General features: G+C 39.7%; 1 protein-coding gene across 1 annotated transcript in view; it reads left to right on the forward strand.

Annotated features, from left to right (window-relative positions):
• The window catches only part of cntnap2a (contactin associated protein 2a), a 412,697-nt gene that overhangs the window by 271,098 nt on the left and 118,644 nt on the right, over positions 1 to 22,955 (forward strand). Inside the window, exon 15 of the mRNA XM_037694005.1 lies at positions 371 to 455. Within this exon, the coding sequence (XP_037549933.1) occupies positions 371 to 455 (85 nt within the window). The remainder of the gene's footprint in view (positions 1 to 370; positions 456 to 22,955) is intronic.

Here is a 22,955-nt window from a genome sequence, read left to right on the forward strand (position 1 = left end):
TTTAATTTATTTTATTTTTTTATATATATATCAATCTTTTTGCTGAGTGGTTACAGATTGTAGTTGTCACTCTCTGTCCAAAGCAAACTGGAGGTAAACTTCACATGTTTCAGTGCCCCTATGAGGAGCGACAGCAGCTTGTGTGTGACAGATATGTTCTAGAAGATGGAGTGTTTTGAACAGGAAATCCTTGCTGTAATTATGTTCCCTCATTATTTGTATTTGGCTTGTCCTGTTTTCAAATGCTAAAAGTCACTGGAAGCAATCCCTTACTTTATTTTTTTTTCTCCTTATTAATTTGTTACGTGAAAATGACGTGTCTGGTTGAACAAGATAAAGTCGAAATCCACCTCCCCGCTTGTGTTTTCAGGTGACAGCCATCACCACCAGTGCAGAACACTGTGAACAGCAAATCACCTACAGCTGCCGCTTGTCCCGTCTGCTCAACACTCCAGGTAAAGGCTGAAGATGGCATCTTTATTCAACACTGACACAGAATGGTTGGGTTTCTTTTTTACCACATGGAGTTTGATGGGAATTTAATCCAACAGCATAACAAGGTTTTCTTGTGTTCGATTTCCAAGAGGAGGAAGTGACACAGAGATTTGTGGTGTTTCATAAAGAGTTTTTGAACTGCCTGAGAATTTTAAAACAGTGGGATATTGTTCTTTAATTTTTTTATTGGGGTTTTCTTTTTGTTATCAACTTACTCGTGTCAGTTTTAAAGCCGTTCTATTCATCATCGGACGTGTGTACAACTTGTTTTTTTCAACCGTATGTTTGAACTGCTTATTTCACTTTGAACTGTAGACAGTTTCTCAAAACACTTCAAGCCGGGACCTCCCTCTGTTCACCTTGAGGGGGTTTTGAGAAGATCACGGTAGTGGCTATCTTAGCCTCTTTTGGGGGTGTTCAAGCACCCCTAAATTTCAACGCTGCACCCCTGAAAAATTAAGAAACCATCATGAGGATTTTGTAACAAAGTTTAGTTCTCAAACGTTAGATTCACCAAAATATTGAATACATTTTGAAATAAATATGGAATAAATGCTGATGGTCTTAAACAGGTCAGTAAAATCTATGATTTTTTTTTTTTTTGCACGAGTCAGATCCTCAAAGCCGCCTGTCGATCAATCCAGTACGCTTGTCAGCAACTGACCAATCAACGATCTCAACTTGTCCCGAAGGTGAACGCTCCTCGCCTGCAGGAGCTCCACTCATTTTCCTCCGACAACTTTGTGAGGGTTTTGCATTACAAACACTTTGCAGTCAGAGGTTAATAGTTAAATTAAAGGTTAATGCTTACATCTAGTTTTCTATGTAGATATACTGTGTGTTGCAACTTCTGGTTCCATAAGTTTAGGCTTTGTTGGCAATAGTCCTATTTGTGACGAGCTCCTCGTTTACGGGCATACCACCCTGGACACGCCTGATCTTGAAAGCTAAGCAGGGTCAGGCCTGCTTAGTACTTGGATGGGAGTCCGCCTTGGAATACCAGTTGCTGTAAGCTTTTGCACTTCTCAAAAACCTCCCCATGGCCTGTTTTTTCAAGCTAAGAAGCATTGTCAGTACTGGGGGGTGAAGCACCCCTAAAGGTCAGATCCTAAAAACGCCCCTGGACCACGGTGACTCGAGGGGTTGAAATCAGCCCTCTGCTGTTGCACCTTCGCCCTGTGAAGTGAAGTGGTAACAGAGAAAGAAAAGTCGATATGTGAAAAGGAAATTCGGGTTTGCATCTTAAGGATATGATGTTGTGATGACATACTGTTGGCCATAATAGTCAAAAGCTGAAACAACAAAATACTTTTAAGAGAACATCAATGATGACACCAAGCAACTTTTCTTTTTGTTAAAAAATTTTGGTTAAACAAAAAGATTGAAAAACGGAGTTAACTTGTTGTGTTTGGGAAACGATGTGAGGGATATATCCATCACACAGTTAATGCACACTGCTCCACAACGCTCGCTTCGTTTCTGAAAGCTCATATTTATGCGGGATGTGGCTGCATCAATTAGTGATTTATGAACGGTCAGGGGCAGTTTAAAGACAAATTGGTCTCCGTAGCCATGTTGCAGAAATGTTCTGTGAAACCTTGTGGTACACAAGAAGTTCTTTAATTAGGACGTCTGAAAAAGGGCACAGAATTTGACAAGGACCGGTTAGGATCAGTACAACAACATCAAGACCAAGAGTGGTTCAAAAGTTTTATTGTCTTTAAACTAGCTCTGGTGGAGGTCTGGGACCTGGGCCGGGTCCAAACTGTCAAGACAGAAGTGTTGGTGAACTCGGCTTGGAGAAGAAAGTGCAGGGAGGTACTGAGTTCTTCACAAACCTTCTGTCTTGATGGTGTGACAGGTGCTATTGTCGCGTTGAAGCCGGTGACGTCACTCCAGCAGAGTGAGCAGCTGCAACGGAGCAGACAGAAGCTGTTGAGGTCCAGTACTGGGGCAATCCAGGTCCCTGATCCATGAGTCGTGGCAGGGGACATTCACAGGACAGCAGAGAGCAGAAGACTGAGCCAAATACGTGATCCGAAGTCATCGTCATTAGGGGGGTGCAGGGTCAGAACCGGTAGACAGAGAAGCAGGTGAAGAGAGGAGTCAAAGAAGAGGCTGAGGTTCGTGGCAAGGCAAGAGACAGGATACTTGATGCTGGACTTCTATTAAAAAAGGTTCGAGAATCTGGCGCTGACTGAGGGAAGACGGAGCTTAACAAGTGCATGGGACAGGGAGCATGAGCTTAATTGCAGAGTGAGGCGTGGAGCGGCGTGGAGCAGGATGATGGACAGGAGCTGGAAATGGCAGGAAAAACAATACAAGAAAACTAACGGCCAGGGCAGGAGAAGGGGGCAAAACTTGACAGAATGTGCTCATTCTGAGTGGATTAAATGTATTTGCATTAGATTTTTCAAGACAGTTTGACTGCACTGTTCTTGATTATGGCTGAGTGGTGTCTCGGTGTTAATCTGGTTTGGATAAGTTAAACTAAGAAGAATCTGTGCTGAGTCTATCTGGATTATTGAGCATAAGTTGAACTAGTTTGTGAAATTTTCTCAACTTGTGAAATTTGTCTTTGTTCTGTTACCCAAAGCAGGGTTTTTAAATTAGCGCACGGTCTGTGGGTGTACGTGTTTTTACCTTCTAGAATGGTTTTGGCTGTAATAAGCCACATTTTCAGAACGAGTAGCTCTGTGAGTGTGTCCTACCACTTTGGCACAGTGATAGGGCAGCTGACTTGGGACCAGAAAGTTGCAGGTTCGATTACTCATTATGCCCATATGTTGGGGTGTCCTTGAGCAAGGCACGTCATCCCCAACTGTTCCTCAGGCACTTTAATAGCTGCCTGCTGCTCCACTTGGGTGCACCTCATGTGTGATGGGTCAAATGCATACATTGATGACAATACATAGTAGAGTTGCATTTGGGTCTAATAAATCCAGCCTGGACCAGACCAAGCCCCAAGCCCGTTTTTTTTTTTTTTTCTGAACTTAACGGATTACTAGTAATTAGAGGGCTGAACCCAAAAAAAACCAAAAAAACAAAATTTAATTAAACTTTTACTGCTTTTGTAAGCAAATCAGTTTCCCATGATAGTTTTAAAAACATAATGAAAGGAAGCTATAAGATTTATTTTTATTAGCAAATCACCAAATGGATATTAACATACAAAACGAATAGCCTAAAAAAATCAACTCTAAAGATCGGCTATTACACAGATGACCAAAACTATTTTTAGAGCAAAATTATTTGTAAAATATAGAACAAGGCTAGTTTCAATGAACGCGCTGCTCGCTTCGGCTTTTGTAGATGTTGCCACTTCCTCCACCGCAGATGACAGCAGGTGTGGAGACGCACGCAGCCGGTGATCAGCTGATTGATCCATCCATTATCTTTACCCGCTTCTTCTTTTTTGGGTAGCGGGGGTCTCTGGTGCCCATGTCCAGCCATCACTGTGCGAAAGGTGGGGTACACCCTGGGTTAGAAATGACAGCTCTAATACATAGCACTTTCACTTTGGTCACGTTATGCTACAGAACTGAATGGAAGTTAGTCCAGCGTCCTAATAAGGACAGAAACACAAACTTGTGTGTGTGCGCTCAATGTTATTCACAGACCTGAGTGTTTTAAACTAAGAATAACAAGCATGCTGTCATTGTCAAATCCATTTTTCATTTTTCTTTTTCTTCTGGCTGAGATGCACTGCTCTCTGCACACACACCCAAACACACACTTGTATGTGTACTGTACAAGTGCATGTGTGTGTGACCGCCTTGACCCACCTTGGGGAACAGCTTCCCAAAGACAAAACACTCGTAGCAATTAAAGTGAATGAAATGAGACAAAGAGGGCAACGGAAGATTGCTGGATTTGTTAGTTGGACATCTGTAAAGTGGCTTGTTTATATATAATTGTGAGTTCCAAAACCTTATAGCTCTCCATATTTCTGAGGTCTCGCTCTTATTGCAGCTGAAAGTATAAAGTTAAATGGCAGGGTTTGAATGGGCTTACAGAGGAACCATTGGCCAGGGGGTTGGAGACTTTCTTTAATTTAAGAGGAGAGTCCCCACGAGGATAATAAGTGCTTGTGGTGCTTGTGCATATGATTGTGTCCATGGTCTTTGATTGACTGAGGAGGAATAAAGCAAAAGGTGGGGACTAATAGCTGGGTATTAGTGCAGCAGACCAAAACTTTGCAATTAGCTCCTCTGTACTGAAAGATGGCACCTACATCTACAAACTGTGCATGTGTGTAAAAACACACACATACACATACTCCGTTAATATGATTTTTTTTTCCTCTTTCCTAAGCTTAAAATGCCAGCCTACTCACCCCTCACTCCACTACACACATACACATCAGCCTTCATTAACTAGTTTACTCCTAATTCACTACAGGGAAAGTTGGGAAAATCCAATTACTAGTCGAGAATGACAGAAAAAGAAGGAGCAAGGAAATCATTTACCCAAAAATATGCTCCATAAATTACCTGTCAGCTTTCATCAAATTAGTGTGTCAACAGCATTTCCACTCTGAACCACGAGCAACATGCGAACAGCTGTACACGCATACACTTCTCCTTTCTTTCTGTCCAGATCTCATCTGTCAGACTGAGAGTGGCATTTTAAAGGCAAACGAACCATTAAATAAGAAATATAATCCACCACCAATGACTCCCCTGATTTAAAACACCAGCAGTAATTGCTCTAATTGACTACGCCTTTATCCTCACCTCTGTCACCCAATCTAGCTATTGTTATTTTCAAAAATCACATTCTTGGGTAAACACATCCACCATCAGCAAGCTCATTCTGTCCAGCTGATGGGAACATGAAATAACCAGAGCTCAGTGCTGATGTGTGCAGAGACTCACGCAAAAAGATGCAAGTAATATTTCATTTTTCTTCCATTTTGCCGTTTCATCTTTCCATCTCATCTTTTCCTCTCTCCACTGCTTCCTATATTCTACAGCATGAACATTTATCAATTTCTGTCCATCTCTCCTGCCTTTTTCCTTCACACTTATCTCCTGTATTCTCTTTTTGTGCTCTCCTCATCCCATTAACCATCTCAAGTCATCTTTCTTCTTTGCCTCGCCTTAAGTTTTTTTTTGTTATAATATTTTCTTTCTCTTATTTGAATTTTCTTTTTTTCGTTCTTTCTCCCAGTTCTAGTCTTATTACTCACTCTGAACAGTGTTTCCATTAATTTTAGAGTCAAATAATTTAGAGAATTAGACCCTTCATTCATTATTTACCATCATTCCAATCACAAAAGGAAACCTTTTACTCGAATGATGAATAAGGGCTGCAAATTATCTGCCCTCACAAACACAGAGCTTGTTTTGACTTTAAATACAGTATGGGTACGGTTTTAACAAAATACCTTAATTATTATGGGTTTGTAAAAATGACTCTGGACTAAGGCAACTTCCAAATACAAGCTCGCAATGACAAACATAATTTGACCACATTTTTAAGGTTTGTCAAAAGTTACTTTGCTTGTTGTCCAAAGGATGTTATGAAAAGTTGAAACAAAATGGAAACATTGATTGAAGGATTACATTTAGCTTGCTGCTCTTTTTATAAATAATCTTAAAATGAAAAGGGAGGTAAAGCTGTTGTGGTTAAACCTTGCAAATTAGGGCATCTAAAAAGCTCATGTGATGTAAAATCAATTAAGTCAAATCAGTCGAGATCAGATGATCTCAGCACCCAAGAAGGAACATATGGTTGAAGTAGGTCAGAGAGTTAAGAGGGTGCAAGGTCATTAAATCCACTAAAATGTCAACAGATTTTTTTTTTATCAATTCTGACATGCATAGGGAGCTAGTGAAGGGAGGACAAAACTTCTGAAATATGCTCAAACCTACAAGTTCCTGTTAAGAGCTAAGCTGCAGCATTTAGGATGAGATGGAGACATGAGATGGAGACCTAACTGACCCCAACACAAAGCGCGTTACAATAGTCTAGTCGGGTTGTAATGAAGGCGTGGACTATTTTTTCTAGGTCGTATCTGGTCAACACTGACTAGAGCTTAGCTGTCTGCCTTAACTGAAATAGGCTTTTCTGCAAACAGAGTTAATCTGTTTATTAAACTTAAATTCAGAGTCTAAAACCATCCCGAGATTTGTAACAGACTGATTAAGATAAGGCTGAAGAGAGTTAAGACTGAATGCAACAAGTTCAGTTTTCTGACCGTTGAAATTTTAAAAAACAATTGATGCCATCCATGCATTGACGTTTTAACAGAGGGTGAATGGAGAAAGAACTATTAGGTTTTAAGGGCAGATAAATCTGACAGTCATCAGCATAGCAGTGAAAACAAAGACCAAGTTTCCTCAATTTAGACCTCAAAGGGAGCAGATACAGTGAAAAAAGAAGGGGACCAAAAATCGAGCCCTGCAGAACCCCGCAGGAAAGAGAAGCAGATAAAATATTACCAACGTTCCCACAAAGGCTCCTGTCACTCCGATAAGAATATAACCATTCTACAAATGCTGCCCCAGTAATCCGAGCCCAGTGTTCTAACTACACAGAGGGTTGTGGTAGCTCGATGGTCTGTGGTTGTGTCAGGAAGGGCATCCAGCTTAAAAATAACTGCCATGTCTTCGTGCGACTTAGTTCGCTGTGGCGACCCCTAATGCCGAGAGCAGCCGAAAGAAGAAAAAAAATAAATAAATCCATCCATCCATTTTCTTTACCCGCTTATTCCATTTTGGGTCACGGGGGTCGCTGGTGCCCATGTCCAGCAATCACTGTGCGAGGGGCGGGGTACACCCTGGACGGGTCGCAAGTCCATCACAGGGCCACATAGAGACAAACGAGACAAACAACCATTCACTCTCTCACTCACATCTAGGGACAATTTAGAGTTACCAATCAGCCTAACATGCATGTTTTTGGTCTGTGGGAGGAAACCGGAGTACCCGGAGAAAACCCACGCATGCACGGAGAGAACATGCAAACTCCACCCAGAAAGGCCCCTGGACCGGGGTTTGAACCAAGGACCTGCTCGCTGAGAGGCAGCAGCTCTACCAGTTGCGCCACCGTGCTGCCCTGAGATAAATACAATCAAATTAAAATAAAAAGCTGAACATTACCTGCCATCTATTCTGACAGAGTTTTAAACCAGGATCATCCTAACTGTGGTGGCTAATTTGAATTAGATTGACTCAAAATGTTAACCCTTTGTAGATGGACATCCATATAAATTATTGTTCTGCACGTTTCCTAATACCTGCAGCAATTCATGAAATATTTTGCCAACAGAAACACACAGACATGGACAAAAACATTATCCCCTGCAACGCCTTTTAGCCATGTTCTATAGAAAACTACAGACAAAACCTTCCTAGGCCTACAAATCTCTAAAGAGAAGAACATTTTCTCAGGTTCAATTTTGTTTTCTCAAAATAATTCATAAATCTGTATTTTTCAGCCAATTTAGCGCAACACACACCTGACCCACATTTCAAGAAGAGTCTTTGTAAACACTTTGACCATGGCAAACCACAGCCCCTGAATTTAGATTTAAAAGGCTTGGAAATTGGTCCTGGGTGTATTTGAGACAAACCAGGAGCACGGGAGGAGATGAAGAGGAAACGAGAGCGACGAAAGACGAGCGCCGCTCAGGATAATGAGGCTGTGTGTGTGCACGGCGTGGTTACAGTCTCAATTATTACCTCACAAGTAATAAAATCAACTTCTGGCATCCACACACACAAAGTGCTGCCATAAATCCTAATGACTTTATTTCTTTAATATTTCTCAACTTTGTTCTCATTTGTGGTTTTTGATGTTCGTTGTTAACCTTTAAAAAAAAACACAGCAGCGGCATGTAGTAGCTTGTTTACCTTTATTTGTCTTTTATTCTCCCGTTCGTGTGTTTGCAAACACAACCAGCCCTGATAATGGCACGCTGCTGTGAAATTGGAACAATGAGCTACTCATTATGTAGGAAAATATGCAATCTTTGACTAATATACTGTAAAATGAAATGCTGCAGACTCTGCTCTCGTGTGGCCTTTAATTCAACGCACTAATATTGTTTGTATAACAGCTTTACTGCTGTAGTGAAAAGTACTACGCTCTTCAAGAGTATCCATGTCGTTTTATTGCAGTTGTTTGAGATTATGTCACCATTAACATCTTTTATTATTTTATATGATCCTTTTTTATTAGTCTATCGTGCCTCATGCTGAGCTATGTCTTTCATTACTCAACTAATGTTCTGGTTACAGTGTCATTAATTTGTGAAAGAACCTCAGGCCAGGAGCGAAGAAGAAGAAGCTGAGAGGGAACAAGAACTAATATTCTGGAAGACAAGAGGAAGGAGAACTATTACGCAGGTCCTCGGGCATCTCTTTTTCTATTCCCATCTCCCATCGAGATCACTCCTTCACTTTTCCTACCCCTGTAGACGAGCTCCTAATTAACATTAAATTATTGTCTCCAACTTCTCCTGCTTAAAATGCGGTGATGAAAATTTGCCTCCATTTGAAGCTGCTGCAGTTTAAGTGCATTTAACTCTCATTTAATAAAAGACGCTCAGATAAAGTTGGACAATTCAGTGGGCGTTAGTAGGAATGGGCCTGCCACCGGTTTAAAGTTATACCTCGGTGTTAAAAAGTATTAGTACTTATTTTTGTCCTAGAATACAGATTTAATGCCTAAAAGCCGGATAGCAAAGGCAGATTGTTTGTGGGGTCTTTGTGACCGGATGTGTCTCTTCAATCTGTCATTAGATACGTACCGCCTGAGGGGGGAACTTCTCCCGCACCTTTATGGTTCCCATCACAGAGCGATATGAAGAAAATGTCTTTTTGCTCGTGCATGTTGTGAGCTTGATAACTTCAACATGTGAGGTACCAACTTCCAGTTTGGTGTGTAGCTACATCTAGGCTTAAGAAAGGTTCCTGTAAAATTGGGATTGCCATGTTAAAATCCAACATGGCCACCACCGTACACATGAATAAACCAACCACCATAAATATTTTAGAAAACTGTGCTTTCTAGTTTTTATACTGCTTAAAAGTATAGTTTCCTCAAATGACTGGGGTGGATGAAGAATAATTTATGGTGGCCAAGGCCCCCCATTGGCCACGCCTTAGCTCCACCACTACACCTGGTGGTGGAAACAATTGCTCCGTTCAATCGCCAGGATCCGACACAGCATGTTGCCTTGGACAAGCAAAAAATAGATCAGCTACCTCTATTCTAATTCACAGCGTAACTCCAACCCACTTGTATAACTTGCACCAAAAATATTGTTTACTTGTATTCCCTGTTCAATTCCAGTCCTGAAAACCTTGAAAACTACAAACAAATCCCTCCACAACGGGGAACAGTGGCTTACCGCTTAGTTTTATTAAAACTAGAGATGCACCAATCCAATAACAATATCGGTATCTGTCTCGATATTGAAAACTTCTGGGTTGGGTGTGGGTGACAATGTGACCGATCCTCGACTGGGCAGATGTAGCAGGAAGGGTTGTTTAATAGTGAAAATTAGTTATGAATTTTATTTTTAAGGGGCACCATGCTCAGCTCTGAGAGAACGTCTGAAGGTCTTAAAATTAATTCAGATTATTATTTAATTACCTCGAATTACCCTTTTACACCGTGAGTTCTTTTATATGAAGGATTCAGATGTCATAAGTAAAACACACACGCTTTAATACAATTCTGTGATGTTTATTTAACTATGTATGATAAAACAGCTGTTGGCAATTATTTCTGACATTTAAAATGAAGGCTTTGTTCACACTTGGAGTTAAATGTCAATTAAGTGACCGTAAAAATTACTTGTTCGCAGGGATTAACAGATAAATGAAATTGTTCTATGTGCTTTACCAAACCAGCAACAAGATGCAATGTAGAACAATTTTGAAATTCCAGCAGGGCAGATTAATCGTGAAATTTTACTAAAAGAAATACATTTTATCGTTCAGTAGTTAAAATTTGGTCTGAAATTTAAAGAAAAATAATTACTGAACTGAGTTAATACTGATGTGGTTAAAAATCTAAATTCTTGAACACCAGAGTCAACCGTCAGAGCATCAGATCAGCTGTTCCTACCAGGGGTCGTCTTCAAAGGCTGCCAGATATTTGACTCTCTATGATCCGATGGTCGGGGATGTAAAGGTTGTAACTTCTTCACATCCCTGACCTCAAGACGATGAGTTGGTCACTGGCTTGGTCAGCCTGGAGCGTTTCCTGGAGATCTGGACAGTCTTCTGCAGGTTGTGTCTTAAAGCTTATTCTCCTCCTCTGGAGGTCTTCAATACTTCTTCATCATCATTTCTTCTTCACTCTCTCTCTCCTTCTTTTTTCTAATATTCTGAGAGGTCTTCCTCTCTTGTAAACCACTGACCACACCTCTGATTTGAAAGAAGTGGTCGATTTGAACCAATCAAAATGAAAGGGCTGAACTTTTATCCACTAAATAAAGTATTATTTTAATCTGCTCTGTTGAAAACGTCATCAAATAAAATCATTTAAGACACTTATCAACTTTACATGAGGTTAAACAATACAAACACTTCGTCAACCTTATAAACAGAAAACAAGCTTGTAAACTTTTGGGCTACACAGGTTCTTGTCAGCTGTAAGGGAAACAACAAGGCAGTTATTTAGTTATTCCCAGTAAACAATTCTTTCATTACAAAAAAAAAACAGTATTAGTTCTTCTAGAATGTGAATAAAAAGTATGTCCGTTTTCTAGATGCTAGAAATGGGACCCAAGTGTCACACTGGAATTCCTTTGAACAGAGACGAGGTTATTTATGATCGTTGATGGGATAGACTGATGGAGGCTGGTACAAGTCGATACCAGGACATCCTGGGTGATCTGTGTTAACTCAAACGTCCATTTTGGGGTTCACAGAAAGGGTGTTCCAATATTATTCAGATTTATTGGCTCTTTTGTTATCTTACAAACCATAAAAGTCTTCTTTTGACACTTTCCAGAGTTAGAGATGCTGAAAACAAACTTTAAAACTTTATAAATGACACTGCGGCATGCCATATTACTTGGGTGCTATGTAGTGGATGAAAATGGTAGTGTTCAATATTTTCAGTGTCAGGATGAAAGAAAATGATCATATCTCAGTAAAAAATTAGTTTATAGATATGGGGAAAAATCCTTAAATAAGTCGCTTTAGTATATAAATCGCAGGGCATGTAAATTATTCAAAAAAACATGACTTCTAGGCCGAAAAATACAGTAATCAGTTTACACTTGTGTCTATCTTGTAAAGCTGAGTAAACAAATTCTACGTACTGCTCTTAATGCAGAGGTCTCCATTATTTATAAAGGGGCCATTCAAATCATCTTTATGACCAAATAAAGTTTGTTGGGAGCCACTAAATCTACAAATCTACACAAAATGTACTTCCTTGTGTTAAGTTGGAACAGGATGCAAAGTTAAGCCAATAAAAAAGTGTTATTGAGCAGATGTGAACTTTCTGTGGTAAAGTGATGTTCAATGAGACACGCCGCACAAGAAATAAAATAAGAAAGTGTGATGCATCACAGAGGAGCCCAAATCATTTCGATTGCATAAGGAGTGCTCTCCGGTTGCTGCTGCTTCGGTGATGCATCGTTTCCTCGGATAATGCTGTCATACGTTGTGTTGACGCAGTCGTGTGTCTTTTGTCACCCTGCCCACCTGAGCGCAGTACTCACAACTTACTGAAGCCGGCGTCAAACACGAGTAGCGGAACATTTTTACAGTGCGTTAGGCCGGGATGTCGTTGGAAAATACAAAAACAGAATTACTTTTTTATTCTTCTGGTTTTTTAGCTTCATTTGGATTTCCTTTTTTTATTCCTTCCTCGTGCTCGTCAGTTGTCTTCCTTCAGTCTGGATCACAGAATTATAAACATTGCATGTTTGGTGCATCACGATACGTCTCAATGTGGATGTTTGATGTCTGTCAGTGGCGATAAATGATTTTAGTTCATGTGAACGATGAATTATGTAAACTATGAAGACAACACCAGCTGCTAGTGGAGCTTTATTTCTCGCTTGTGAAAAAAAAAAAAAGACCTAATATGAGTCGTTTTTGTTTTTTTAAATTCACTCTTCCACTCATTACCCCTCTGTGTTTGCATGTGCTTCTTGAGATATTTTGCTAACAATGCTACTCACTGCGGTATATATTTTGTTTCATTTTCAACATCTTGTCAGCTACAATGAAATTAAAATTCAGCTCAACATTTATAAAACTGATTGATTGAATAATTGTCTTTTCAGAGCTGACTCCAAATAGTTAATAGCAACATTTTAAACAAAATTCTGGAGCCATTTTGTTTGTTTGTTTGTTTGTTTTGACACAGTGTTTAAGCTCAGCTTCTGGGGAGTGGTGGGGCAGTGGTTAGAGAAGGTGGACCTGTGATCAGAAGGTTGCCAGCTCGACTCCCCTAGCCAGCAACATATAAAAAAATGTGAGTGGAATAGGTGAAACACCCACAGCTGCCTCCACCCTCATTCGCTCCACTCTGGGCCCTTGAGCAAGGCCCTTAACCCCCACCATCTGCTCCTCCAGGCTCCCTAGATGGCAGCTCTGTGCTCCACACAGAGGGCTGTGATAACTTGGTGGTCTGTGGTTGTGTCAGGAAGGACATCCGGCGTAAAAATAATTGTCAAGTCTTTGTGCGAGTTAGTTCACTGGAGACCCCAGAGGAAGTTCCAGTTCAAGTTCAAGAATCTTTATTAGGTGTGATTAGTTCCACAGTCAGTCGACACATAAAACATCCATACTAGACAAGACATTGAAACATTAAAGTACAGAAATCGTCGTTGTTCGTTGAGAAGCCTGCTCTCTACAGGGATGAATGAGTTGTTCAGTCTGTTCGTTCTACATCTGGGCAGCAGATACCTGCATCCAGATGGAAGCAACCTGAACTCAGCATGGGGTGGGTGATCGGGATCTGCCAGAAGCAGCCTGGCCTTGTCTAGTGATCTTGCTTTGTAGGAAGGGAGCGACCAAAAGAAAAAAGAAAAACAAGTTTAAGATCAGCCTCAGCTACTAACACACCAAAACTTGGCTTATAGCCATTTTTTTTTGTTTTTCAGATCAGACGGCTGTGAGAGCCAACTTGCACCATAGATGTACAGTAGTCCCTCGCTACTACGTGGTTCATTTATCACGGACTCGCTCTATCGTGGTTTTTCAAATTAAGATTGGACATGACACACAACTGGCTGACTGATGGATGAACCGCATGATCAGCATGAAATTTTTATTTAAAATAACTATTTTAAATAAGTGGGTGTGGCCAAGAGCATTTGCAGGTGTCAAAGAGCAGAGGAGACAGGGAGTTCAAACCATGACATTCTGTGCTTTTTTAGCGTTTTGAGCGTTAGGAGTTTAGAAACATTATTGCAAGAGTGTGGGAAGGGTTTAAAACACCTTTTTATATATATATATATATATATATATATATATATATATATATATATATATATATATATATATATAAATAAACTACTTTTACTACTATTCCTACTTTTCAGTTTATCATTTATCGCAGGTCTTCAGGGTACGGATCCCCCGCAATAAATGAGTGACTACTGTACATCCAATGATTACTCTCTGCATGTTTCATTAAAATCCATCCAGAGGTTCATGAGATGTTTTGGTTCCAGACAGAAAAACAAACACACACAAAATCATCATCTTTTGCCGTTTGGTGGTGCCTTTCAGGACCTTTATTCTACTTCTAGAAATGTTCCCTGATTCTTCAAACTAGGAGTTTGTCGAGCACAGTCTACAGCAGGTAAAACTCTGACTACACGATTCCAGTTCCAAAAGCTCTGCCGTTTCTTGAACAACTTTAAAAAAAACAGACGTAATGTAAATGTGTACAAAACCATTCAGCGTGAGGATCTTACCCAACGTCTGTGACATAACAGGTCGCTGAGAACAGCTGCATCAAATGGAGCTTTTCAGATGGAAATAAATGCCACCCCACTCAGCCCTCCGCTATTTCTCCTAATAACTATTCAGTGTGTGGTTAATTACGCAGGTTTACATGCTGGCTTTGTGATTAAGTGGTTAATTGAAATTGGGCGCCAACCTGTGTGTATAAGGGTGATACTTAAACAAAACAGGAAATGAAACCTTTGTGTGCTTTTGCCGTTTATAGATTTGTTCATTTTTCTTTGTAAAGTCAGCCTGTACATAACTGTTACTTGTAAAGTCACCTTAAAATAAAAGGTTATTAATGCAACTGGTATTTTAAAAACATCATTTGCATTTATTGTTTCAGATCTTAAATCTATTGTTTTAGGAATTTTGGACATATTGGACTGTTTCTGACACTGAATCATTATTTCTAAACGCTTCCGTTCCTCCTCTCTGTTGGATATTTATCATTTATATCAAAGATGTTTTTCACCTTTGCTGTTGTATTTCACAGAGACAGCCGTGATGTTGTTACATGTTGCACGCTGCTCACATTAAAGCCTTTTTAGAGTTTGTTTCTGAGGCGGAAAGGCTGCATCACGTTGTTTCTACTTTTGCTTTTTTTAACCAAAATTACACATCAGTCAATACAAAGTGCCAACAAGGGAGCCCATTATCCAAACACAAAAGGATCTATGCAGCGCTTGCTATTGTGAACCTTTTTTAAATGGCTTCTCTTACTCTCATTGTTTTCATTACAATTCAGCAGGACACAATGAATCTGTTAATGGCCTGACTGAAGTGAAAGGTTTTCAGGTGAGTTCTAGGCAGGTGGATGTTAGCTTTAGCTTCATTTCTTACTTGAGCGATATATAGTGTTCAAAACTGTATCTAAAAATAGAAATGACCTATAAAAAGTGTATTTTCTACAAGTATATATGCTCACACTTTGAAAATGCACACATGGAAGGTGGAAAGAATAAAATACAACAAAAATAACTAAATGGTCACAAATGTCTACTTTGTTATGACTGTTTTTGTAGCTTTCTCTTCTACCCATTTTTCTTCCCATGTTTCAAATGATTTCTTTGCTCTAATTTTCGTCTCTTTTCTAAAATGAACTGTGCTGAAAGGTGGACCTCAGGCGTCACATAAAATTACCACGAACGCATTTGCATTCATTAACTGACAGCTTCAAGCAAACCAGACAGCCTACGTTGTTTTTCTTGCTTTGTGTCTTCAAAAACTGACTGTCGTGCATAAAAGAAACCAAACGCATGCAGTCGGTGTGCATTTAGTTCTAGGGATTTTTATCAGCGTGAGTTTGGTTGCTGTGGATGTTCATGCTCCTGAAAATACAGGATGTCCATCTCAAGTTGCACTGAGCGAAGGATGCGTGCAATCCTCCAAAACCTAAAACGCTAACTTCAAATACTGATTGACTACAAGTAAAAATTAATTAAGGAGTTGACGATTATCAGTGCCATTGCAAATAGGACAACAATTATAAAAATGTTAATTCCACCACAAAATAGCCCTTCGTCCGTTTTGACTTCTAAAATGTTTTGTGTGTTGCAGAACAAAACAAGACAAACAATATTACTGTACTCGCTGCCGTATAAGTCGCATCCGTTCAAAAATGTCTAAATAAAGTAGAAAAAAACATAAATATGTCGCTTCGCCGTTTAAGTCACAACTATTATGCGTCACCGCTGACAACCCGCAAATCGGAAATATGGGCCGGTGTTGTGCCAAAAATTGATTGGCTGCCAAATGGCGGCCGCGGGAGCGTGCATGGGAGGACTTTAAAAAGAATTTAACAAGATTAACACTTAAAAACAATCATTTGTTTGCTCGACATTATAGCTAAGGTGTGTCTCAGTTGAACTTTTCCTTAATGAATGCACTTTGACGGTCAAATCAGCTGCATTTCTCCTGGGCGGCGCAGCGAAATGCAGCTGATTTGACGTTTGCTCCAAGAGTTCCAGAGCGAGACGAAGCTGGCTTAGTATGGCAAGCCATGTGTCTCATTAATAGCCAGTTTTACCTATTAATGAGACACTTGGCTTGCCATGTTACTCAAGCGCCCTCTAGCAGCTGAAAATGGTAGTGTTCAATATTTTACATGTCAGAATAAATGAAATTGTAAGATATCAGCCAAAAATTGGTTTATAAATGGGGGGGGAGTAAATTGCTTCGGTGCATAAGTCACAAGACTTGCAAAGTTATGCAAAAAGGTGCGACTTATAGGGCGAAAAGTACGGTACTAAGAAAACCAAAAGTAACCCACGGATGACTGTTCCACATTTCCGAGACAACCTCTGATATTTTATGGCCTGTAGATGAAATTTCTAATACCTGATGTGTCACAGGAAAGAAAAACTGAGACGAATCAGCCTCAAGTCCAATATTTATTTTAAGTTTATTCTTTTTTTACAACAAAACAACTAAATATACAATAAGAAATACTATCACAAATAAAATGAAATGCAGCAGACAGAAGAAAAAATCTTATATCTGCCCCTTTTTACCAAAAAAATAATTCAAACAATAATAATCTTCAAATAACAAAAACAAATTAACTCCTTCTCGAGCGTCAATTCATACCAATACACTTTTAGCTGTTTCATATTTTTTTTAACAAACCAACTTTGATCATTCTCTTAAACATAGACATTGATCTGGCATTTTTAACATCGCTCTCCAGATTATTCCATAATCTAGTTCCTTGGATTGAGGTAGACTGTTCCTTCAGACTAGTTCAAAATGTAGGTTTCATAACGATTTCCATCTGCTTAAGATTATAACAACTCTCTCTTTTAACAAAATTTAATTGGATATTTAAAGGTAATGTGTGTTAAAAGGCAATGAGCCCAATATTTTCCAGACTGGTGGCTTATCTAGGATGCACCAACCTATTGCTCAGACTTCTGGGATTAGACTTCTGGGATTAGACTGCAGCTCCCTTCGACTCTCAACATGACTGAGCAGCAGGAAATGAGTGAAACTAAAGATCTGGAAGAGCACGACATAAATCTATCCTAGAAAACCACTATCGGGTTTTTATTAATTCCTCTACAGCCTTCCTCTTATTTTAAACATAGTTTAAGAAAATTACTCAATCTAGAATGAACGATCAAATGAAACGAGTTCAAGTAGCGATCCTTAAAGGAAAGTGTTTCATGCAGGATTTCTACCCAGCGGCTCATTTGCAATCCTACATATCACCTTGCATGCTAAAGTTTTAAACAAAAGTCTAAATTAGAGCGTAGCTGGGAATGAGTCTCGGCCAATCCCCCACCAGATTTTAGCTCAGTTTCTGTCAGATTAATTAATTAATCATTTCTGCGTTTGATGAAGGTGACTGTTTCGATTCAAGTTGATTTCAATAGAAACATTGAAAAACTCATACTGGGTCCATTAAAGTTGACAACAACAAAGTAAGATATGAAAATATGTATTTTTAAATATATACCGTGTGTTCTTGCTTTAGGCTAAAGATTCTTTGAAAATAATTACAGTTAACTTTTTATTTGATGCTATTTATCAGTGCCTGTCTTTGAATAACACCAGCGAGGTTTAATGGAGACATCACTAAAACTAAGGTAGATATAGAAAAATATGATAAACTATTTTTTCTATTTTGTGCTCAGAACATAAAATTACTGTTAGCATATGTAGGTTGCAACATTTATTTGAAGCGGCAGTCCATAAACTACACACAAAAACATTGAATACGTTTGGGCAGGATGATGGATCAGTGGTTTGCATTGTTGCCTCCCAGCAAGGCAGTCCTGGGTTCAATCCCCAGTTTGGAACTGGGGTCTTTCTGTGTGAAGTTTCCATGTTCTCCACATGTTCGTGTGGGTTTCCTCCCACAACCCAAAACATGATGCTAGGCCGCCTTCAGGCCCAGACTCTCTTGCAAAAACCATCTTAATTGGATTTTCATGGTTAAATTTAAAAAAATCGTTAAAAATCTCCACTTTGAAAAGCGTTAGTATCTGTTTTTAAAAATCCTATTTGCATGTAAACTCAGCAAAAAAAAGGTTTTGTACAAAATGTGTGTTACTATTGACAAACTTCATATTTTGTCTGATTTTAAATAGATAGCTGCTCTTTTCATGCAGTTAATGTTTGCTGGCGTTCACAGTGTATTACTGTATTTAAAAACACAACGAATTATTTAAAACACCAAACAGAGCTCCCATCGTGCAACTTGAGAGATATTACAAATGGTCAGCATATGTTGTTTAGAGGCAAATTCATTTTAAGATGTTTTGGTTAGAGATTGGCAGCTCAACACTGAGGCGAACAAGATCCAGTCGTCAACTTGTCAAAACTGTCCAGAGGTGGAAGAAACTTACAGGGGAGGATTTAGACTGACAGGCAGAAATTAACTTTTGTAGGTAAAAGAACTAAAGAAAACATAGTGGGGAAAAAGAGGCAGATTAGGCTAACCGCTGCTCCACAAAGAAATGTGAATAACCTGCAAACATATATCCTCCGTAATGGGATTTCTGAGTTTCTTGTTCCCTACCATGCACACACTCCTTACACACATACACACAAGCAAGTACATAAGCAATGCACCATATGGCTCCTGCCTGGTGAAATGAAAAGACAAAAAGAAATGCAAATGGAAAAATAGAAACAGCTCGCTCAAGGAGCAATTATAATATTGTCTCCTCATTTGTGACGAGCTGAGAGGTTAATCTCAATTTTGAAGCTTTCAGCAGCAATCCTCTGTTCTACATTTGTCCTTCCCAAGGATGCCGGGGATAACAAATACCAGGGAAATGAGCACGAACCGATCAAACATAACATTTTCCTTGACTGATGACACAATCTGGAGGATTGTTTGCTCACTTTAGAAAATACTCATCAGCACAGTCCTATATGCAGACGAACGGTTTACTGCAAACACTTTTCACACATTCATCTAGAACTTCAAGCATAAAATGTGTTTTTATTGTTTATGCACGTTGCAGTGTCTGTATCAAGAAGTGCATTGTGCGCTGGCGTGTTTCTTATTCGACAATCACTGGAGGCAGTTTTAACTCTGCTCTTGGATTACAGCGGGATATTGGGGCAAAGAGAGATTAAACCAACTGGAAACACAACAGGAGAAGAAACGGGAAATATCATTCAGCGCTGCTAATGAAGGAACGCAGGGAGGGGGGGGTGATTATCTAACTTGACCTTGAGGGGGTTTGAAATTAACCCAGGGAAAGTTAGAGACAAAGTTTTAACACCATTATGTAGAAGGATGTGTTTGTTAGACTCCCATAGTTCAGATTAATAGAATGCACGTTTGGCCCTAACCTTATTGCCTCTCACTGCGCCTTTATAAATGTTAGTGTGCACTCTTGCCTCTGTGTTACTTTGTGTATGTGAAAAAATCTGTGAAGCAGTTTTGTTTTCCTCTTATCAATTGTGAACGTATCATGTGAGGTTCTCTTGTAATTACCCAGCTCCAGTTGTTTGTCTGCAGGAGCTGTACACAGTCCAGGACTCGTGAGAGCTAATGCATGAGCCACTTATCAAAGACTGTGATCAGCTTGGCATTGTTCTAACTTTAAAGACATAGACGCAGCCACTGAGAGAATCTCAATCATTTTATAGTTCAAAACTTGGCTTTAACTTTATACAAAGAAAAATATGGATTTATCACATATTATTCATTTATTGCATATTTTATAACTGTTATATTTGTCCATGAAACCCAATGAATCCAATCAGCTACTTAGACTACAAGCATGTCTTAAAGACACAAAAACCTGGATGACCCTTAATTTTCTCCTGTTGAACAGACAAGACTGAGGTTTTGGTTTTTGGACCTGAGCACCTTAGGAATGAATGTTTCAGTCTTTCTCCCTCCTTAGATGCATTAATCTGTCCTCCAGCTCTAATGTTAAAAATCTTGGTGTTATTTTTGATCAGGACATGTCTTTTATCCCCCACATTAAAAACGTTCCTAGAACCTCCTTCTTCCACCTGCGTAATATCACTAACATTAGAAACATCTGATCTAAAGATGATGCAGAAAAACTGGTCCATGCATTTGTCACGTCTAGACTGGACTATTGCAATGGTTTATTATCTGGGTGTCCAAATACTTCTTTAAAAAGTCTTCAGTTGATCCAAAATGCTGCTGCCAGAGTCTTAACTGGAGTTACTGGGAGAGATCATATCTCTCCAGTTTTAGCTTCTCTCCATTGGCTCCCTGTCAAAATCTTACTTCTAACCTACAAAGCTCTCAACATCCTAGCTCCATCTTATATTCGAAGTCTTGTTGTTCCATATTTTCCTAACAGAGCACTTCACTCTCAGACTGCAGGTTTACTCGCGGTCCCTGGAGTTTTCAAAAGCAGAATGGGAGGAAGATCTTTATGTTTTCAGGCTCCTCTCTTGTGGAACCAACTTCCAGTTTCTGTCTGTGAGGCTGACACATTGTCCAGTTTTAAGACTTTCCTTTTTGATAAATCCTATAGTTAGGGTCGGCTTGTTATGCTGCTATAGACTTAGACTACTAGAGGACAAATTGTTCTCATTTCCTTAAATGAAATGTTAAAATTGAATAGTTTTCATTTGATACTATTTCTATCTTAACATGTGATTCTTGACCTGCCATTGTGTATCTGTTCTTACCAAACCCAGCCGGTCAAAGCAGATGGTCCGCTTGTCCTGAGCCTGGTTCTGCTAAAGGTTTCTTCCTCGTGAGAGTTTTTCTTTCCACTGTCGCCTTCATGCTTGCTCAAGATGAGAGTTCTGTGATGGAGTTAAACTCAAAGCTGCTCCTCAGATAAATAATGTTCAATTATTATTTTAAAATCTGAATGTGTCTGTTAACTTGTTTTTTATATGAATGTTTCTGTTCAGTGCGAGATTACTTGAGACGACATCTGTTGTGACTTGGCACTAAATAAATAAACTGAATTGAACTGAATAGAATTGAATGATGGAAACTGTGACGTAGGAAGGGAGCTGACTAAAAACATGCCCAACACAACAAGTCTCTAAAGAAAATGGGGAAAAAACACGACTAAAAACCACTTACAAATAATTCCAACCACAGTTCTAACAAAAATTAAATAAATCAATATCATGACAAAAGTACGGTTCATACCTCATTCTTTTTTAACTTATTGACTGATGTCTTTCTTTTGGAAGGGCTTTAAAAAAACTTTGTTTTAAAGTTGTGAGTTTTTCTCATGCTGCAGTTTGATACCTTCACACCCAGAGAGACATTATGGGAAAACCTTTTGAGATTGAATCCAGAGAGCAAGGTATTGCAATATTTAGTCCACAGTCCCACAAGGCAACGGATTCGGATTAGGATCAAAGAACAGCCGTAAAGTTATGCAACAATAATGAAACCTGGGCATTAGCTTTGTAGTTTATACCGTCACAGAAGACAGACAATTTGGCATCAAAAAAGCTACAATGAGAGAAAAACCACGGAAAGAGGTTTTCTTGTTTTTCTCCATAAAATAGTCTTGTTTATTTGAGTGTCAGACTAATATGGAGAAAAGGAAAATGAGAGAAGAGAGGAGAAAGTGAGCTGGATGGATGGTGTGATACTCATTAACACATTAGAGCGAGTAACAGCTGGACACCCACAACCATCTGCAGAATGCTTCCTCTCTAAACAGAACACAAAACCCTCTGCGGTGCCACACTCAGACCTTCACACACACATCTATGAGCACCTGTCTCTCTCTCTGGTGCACATTTACACAGACACTGGGGATCTGTGAACCCTTTCGCCCCCACAAGTTCTTAATTTTCCAGCTGTGTAGGCAAGTGGCAGTGGGCAGTTTGTCCCCCTGACATGGGTCACCGACCCAGGGGAGGGAGCTCTCTTATTCTCGCTGGCTGCTCGGATGACTCCAGCGCATTCACCGAGATAAACACTCAGAGGGGAGGAGAGGGAGGAAAGAAGAGGGAGGGAGGAAATGAAGTGGAGATGGGTGGGACTGAGGGAGGGTAGCACAAAGAGTAGGACAATGAAACAGAGTGATGAGGAAAGGGAGGTGAGCGGGAGGTGGAGTGGAAGGATGGAGCCGGGTCAGGCTGGCAGCTCGAGCATTGTAGGTGAGGATGAGAGCGCTGGATTGAGGTGTTGGGTTAGTCTTGTGAACCACAGCATGATGGATCATGATGTTAGCGGATAAGACGGGTGTTGAGAGGGTGCATGCTTGGCTTGTCAAAGGCAGCTTTTGTCATAAGGGAACAGCCACACACACAGTCACACCAAAAGACTGAAGTAAAAGGGAAAGAAGGAGGCCATTGGTGGCATATCCCTTCTGACTTACTGCACTGTATGTATTTCTATGGACGTCATTTATATGAGTTGTGAGAGGCAAAGAATCTAAGACGCCTACCTGCCTGTTATGCAGAAGCTCTCCATTGCTCCGGAAAGTGATGAAAAGATGACAAAACAAGAGAAAGAGGAATGTTATGGCTTTGTTTCCTCCAACACAAGTGCAGTGATGTAAATGGGCACAATATACAATAAACATGGAATATCCATCCATCCAT

Source organism: Nematolebias whitei, chromosome 20 (genome assembly GCF_014905685.2).
Source record: "Nematolebias whitei isolate Nwh7 chromosome 20, NemWhi1, whole genome shotgun sequence".
NCBI lineage: Eukaryota > Metazoa > Chordata > Actinopteri > Cyprinodontiformes > Rivulidae > Nematolebias > Nematolebias whitei.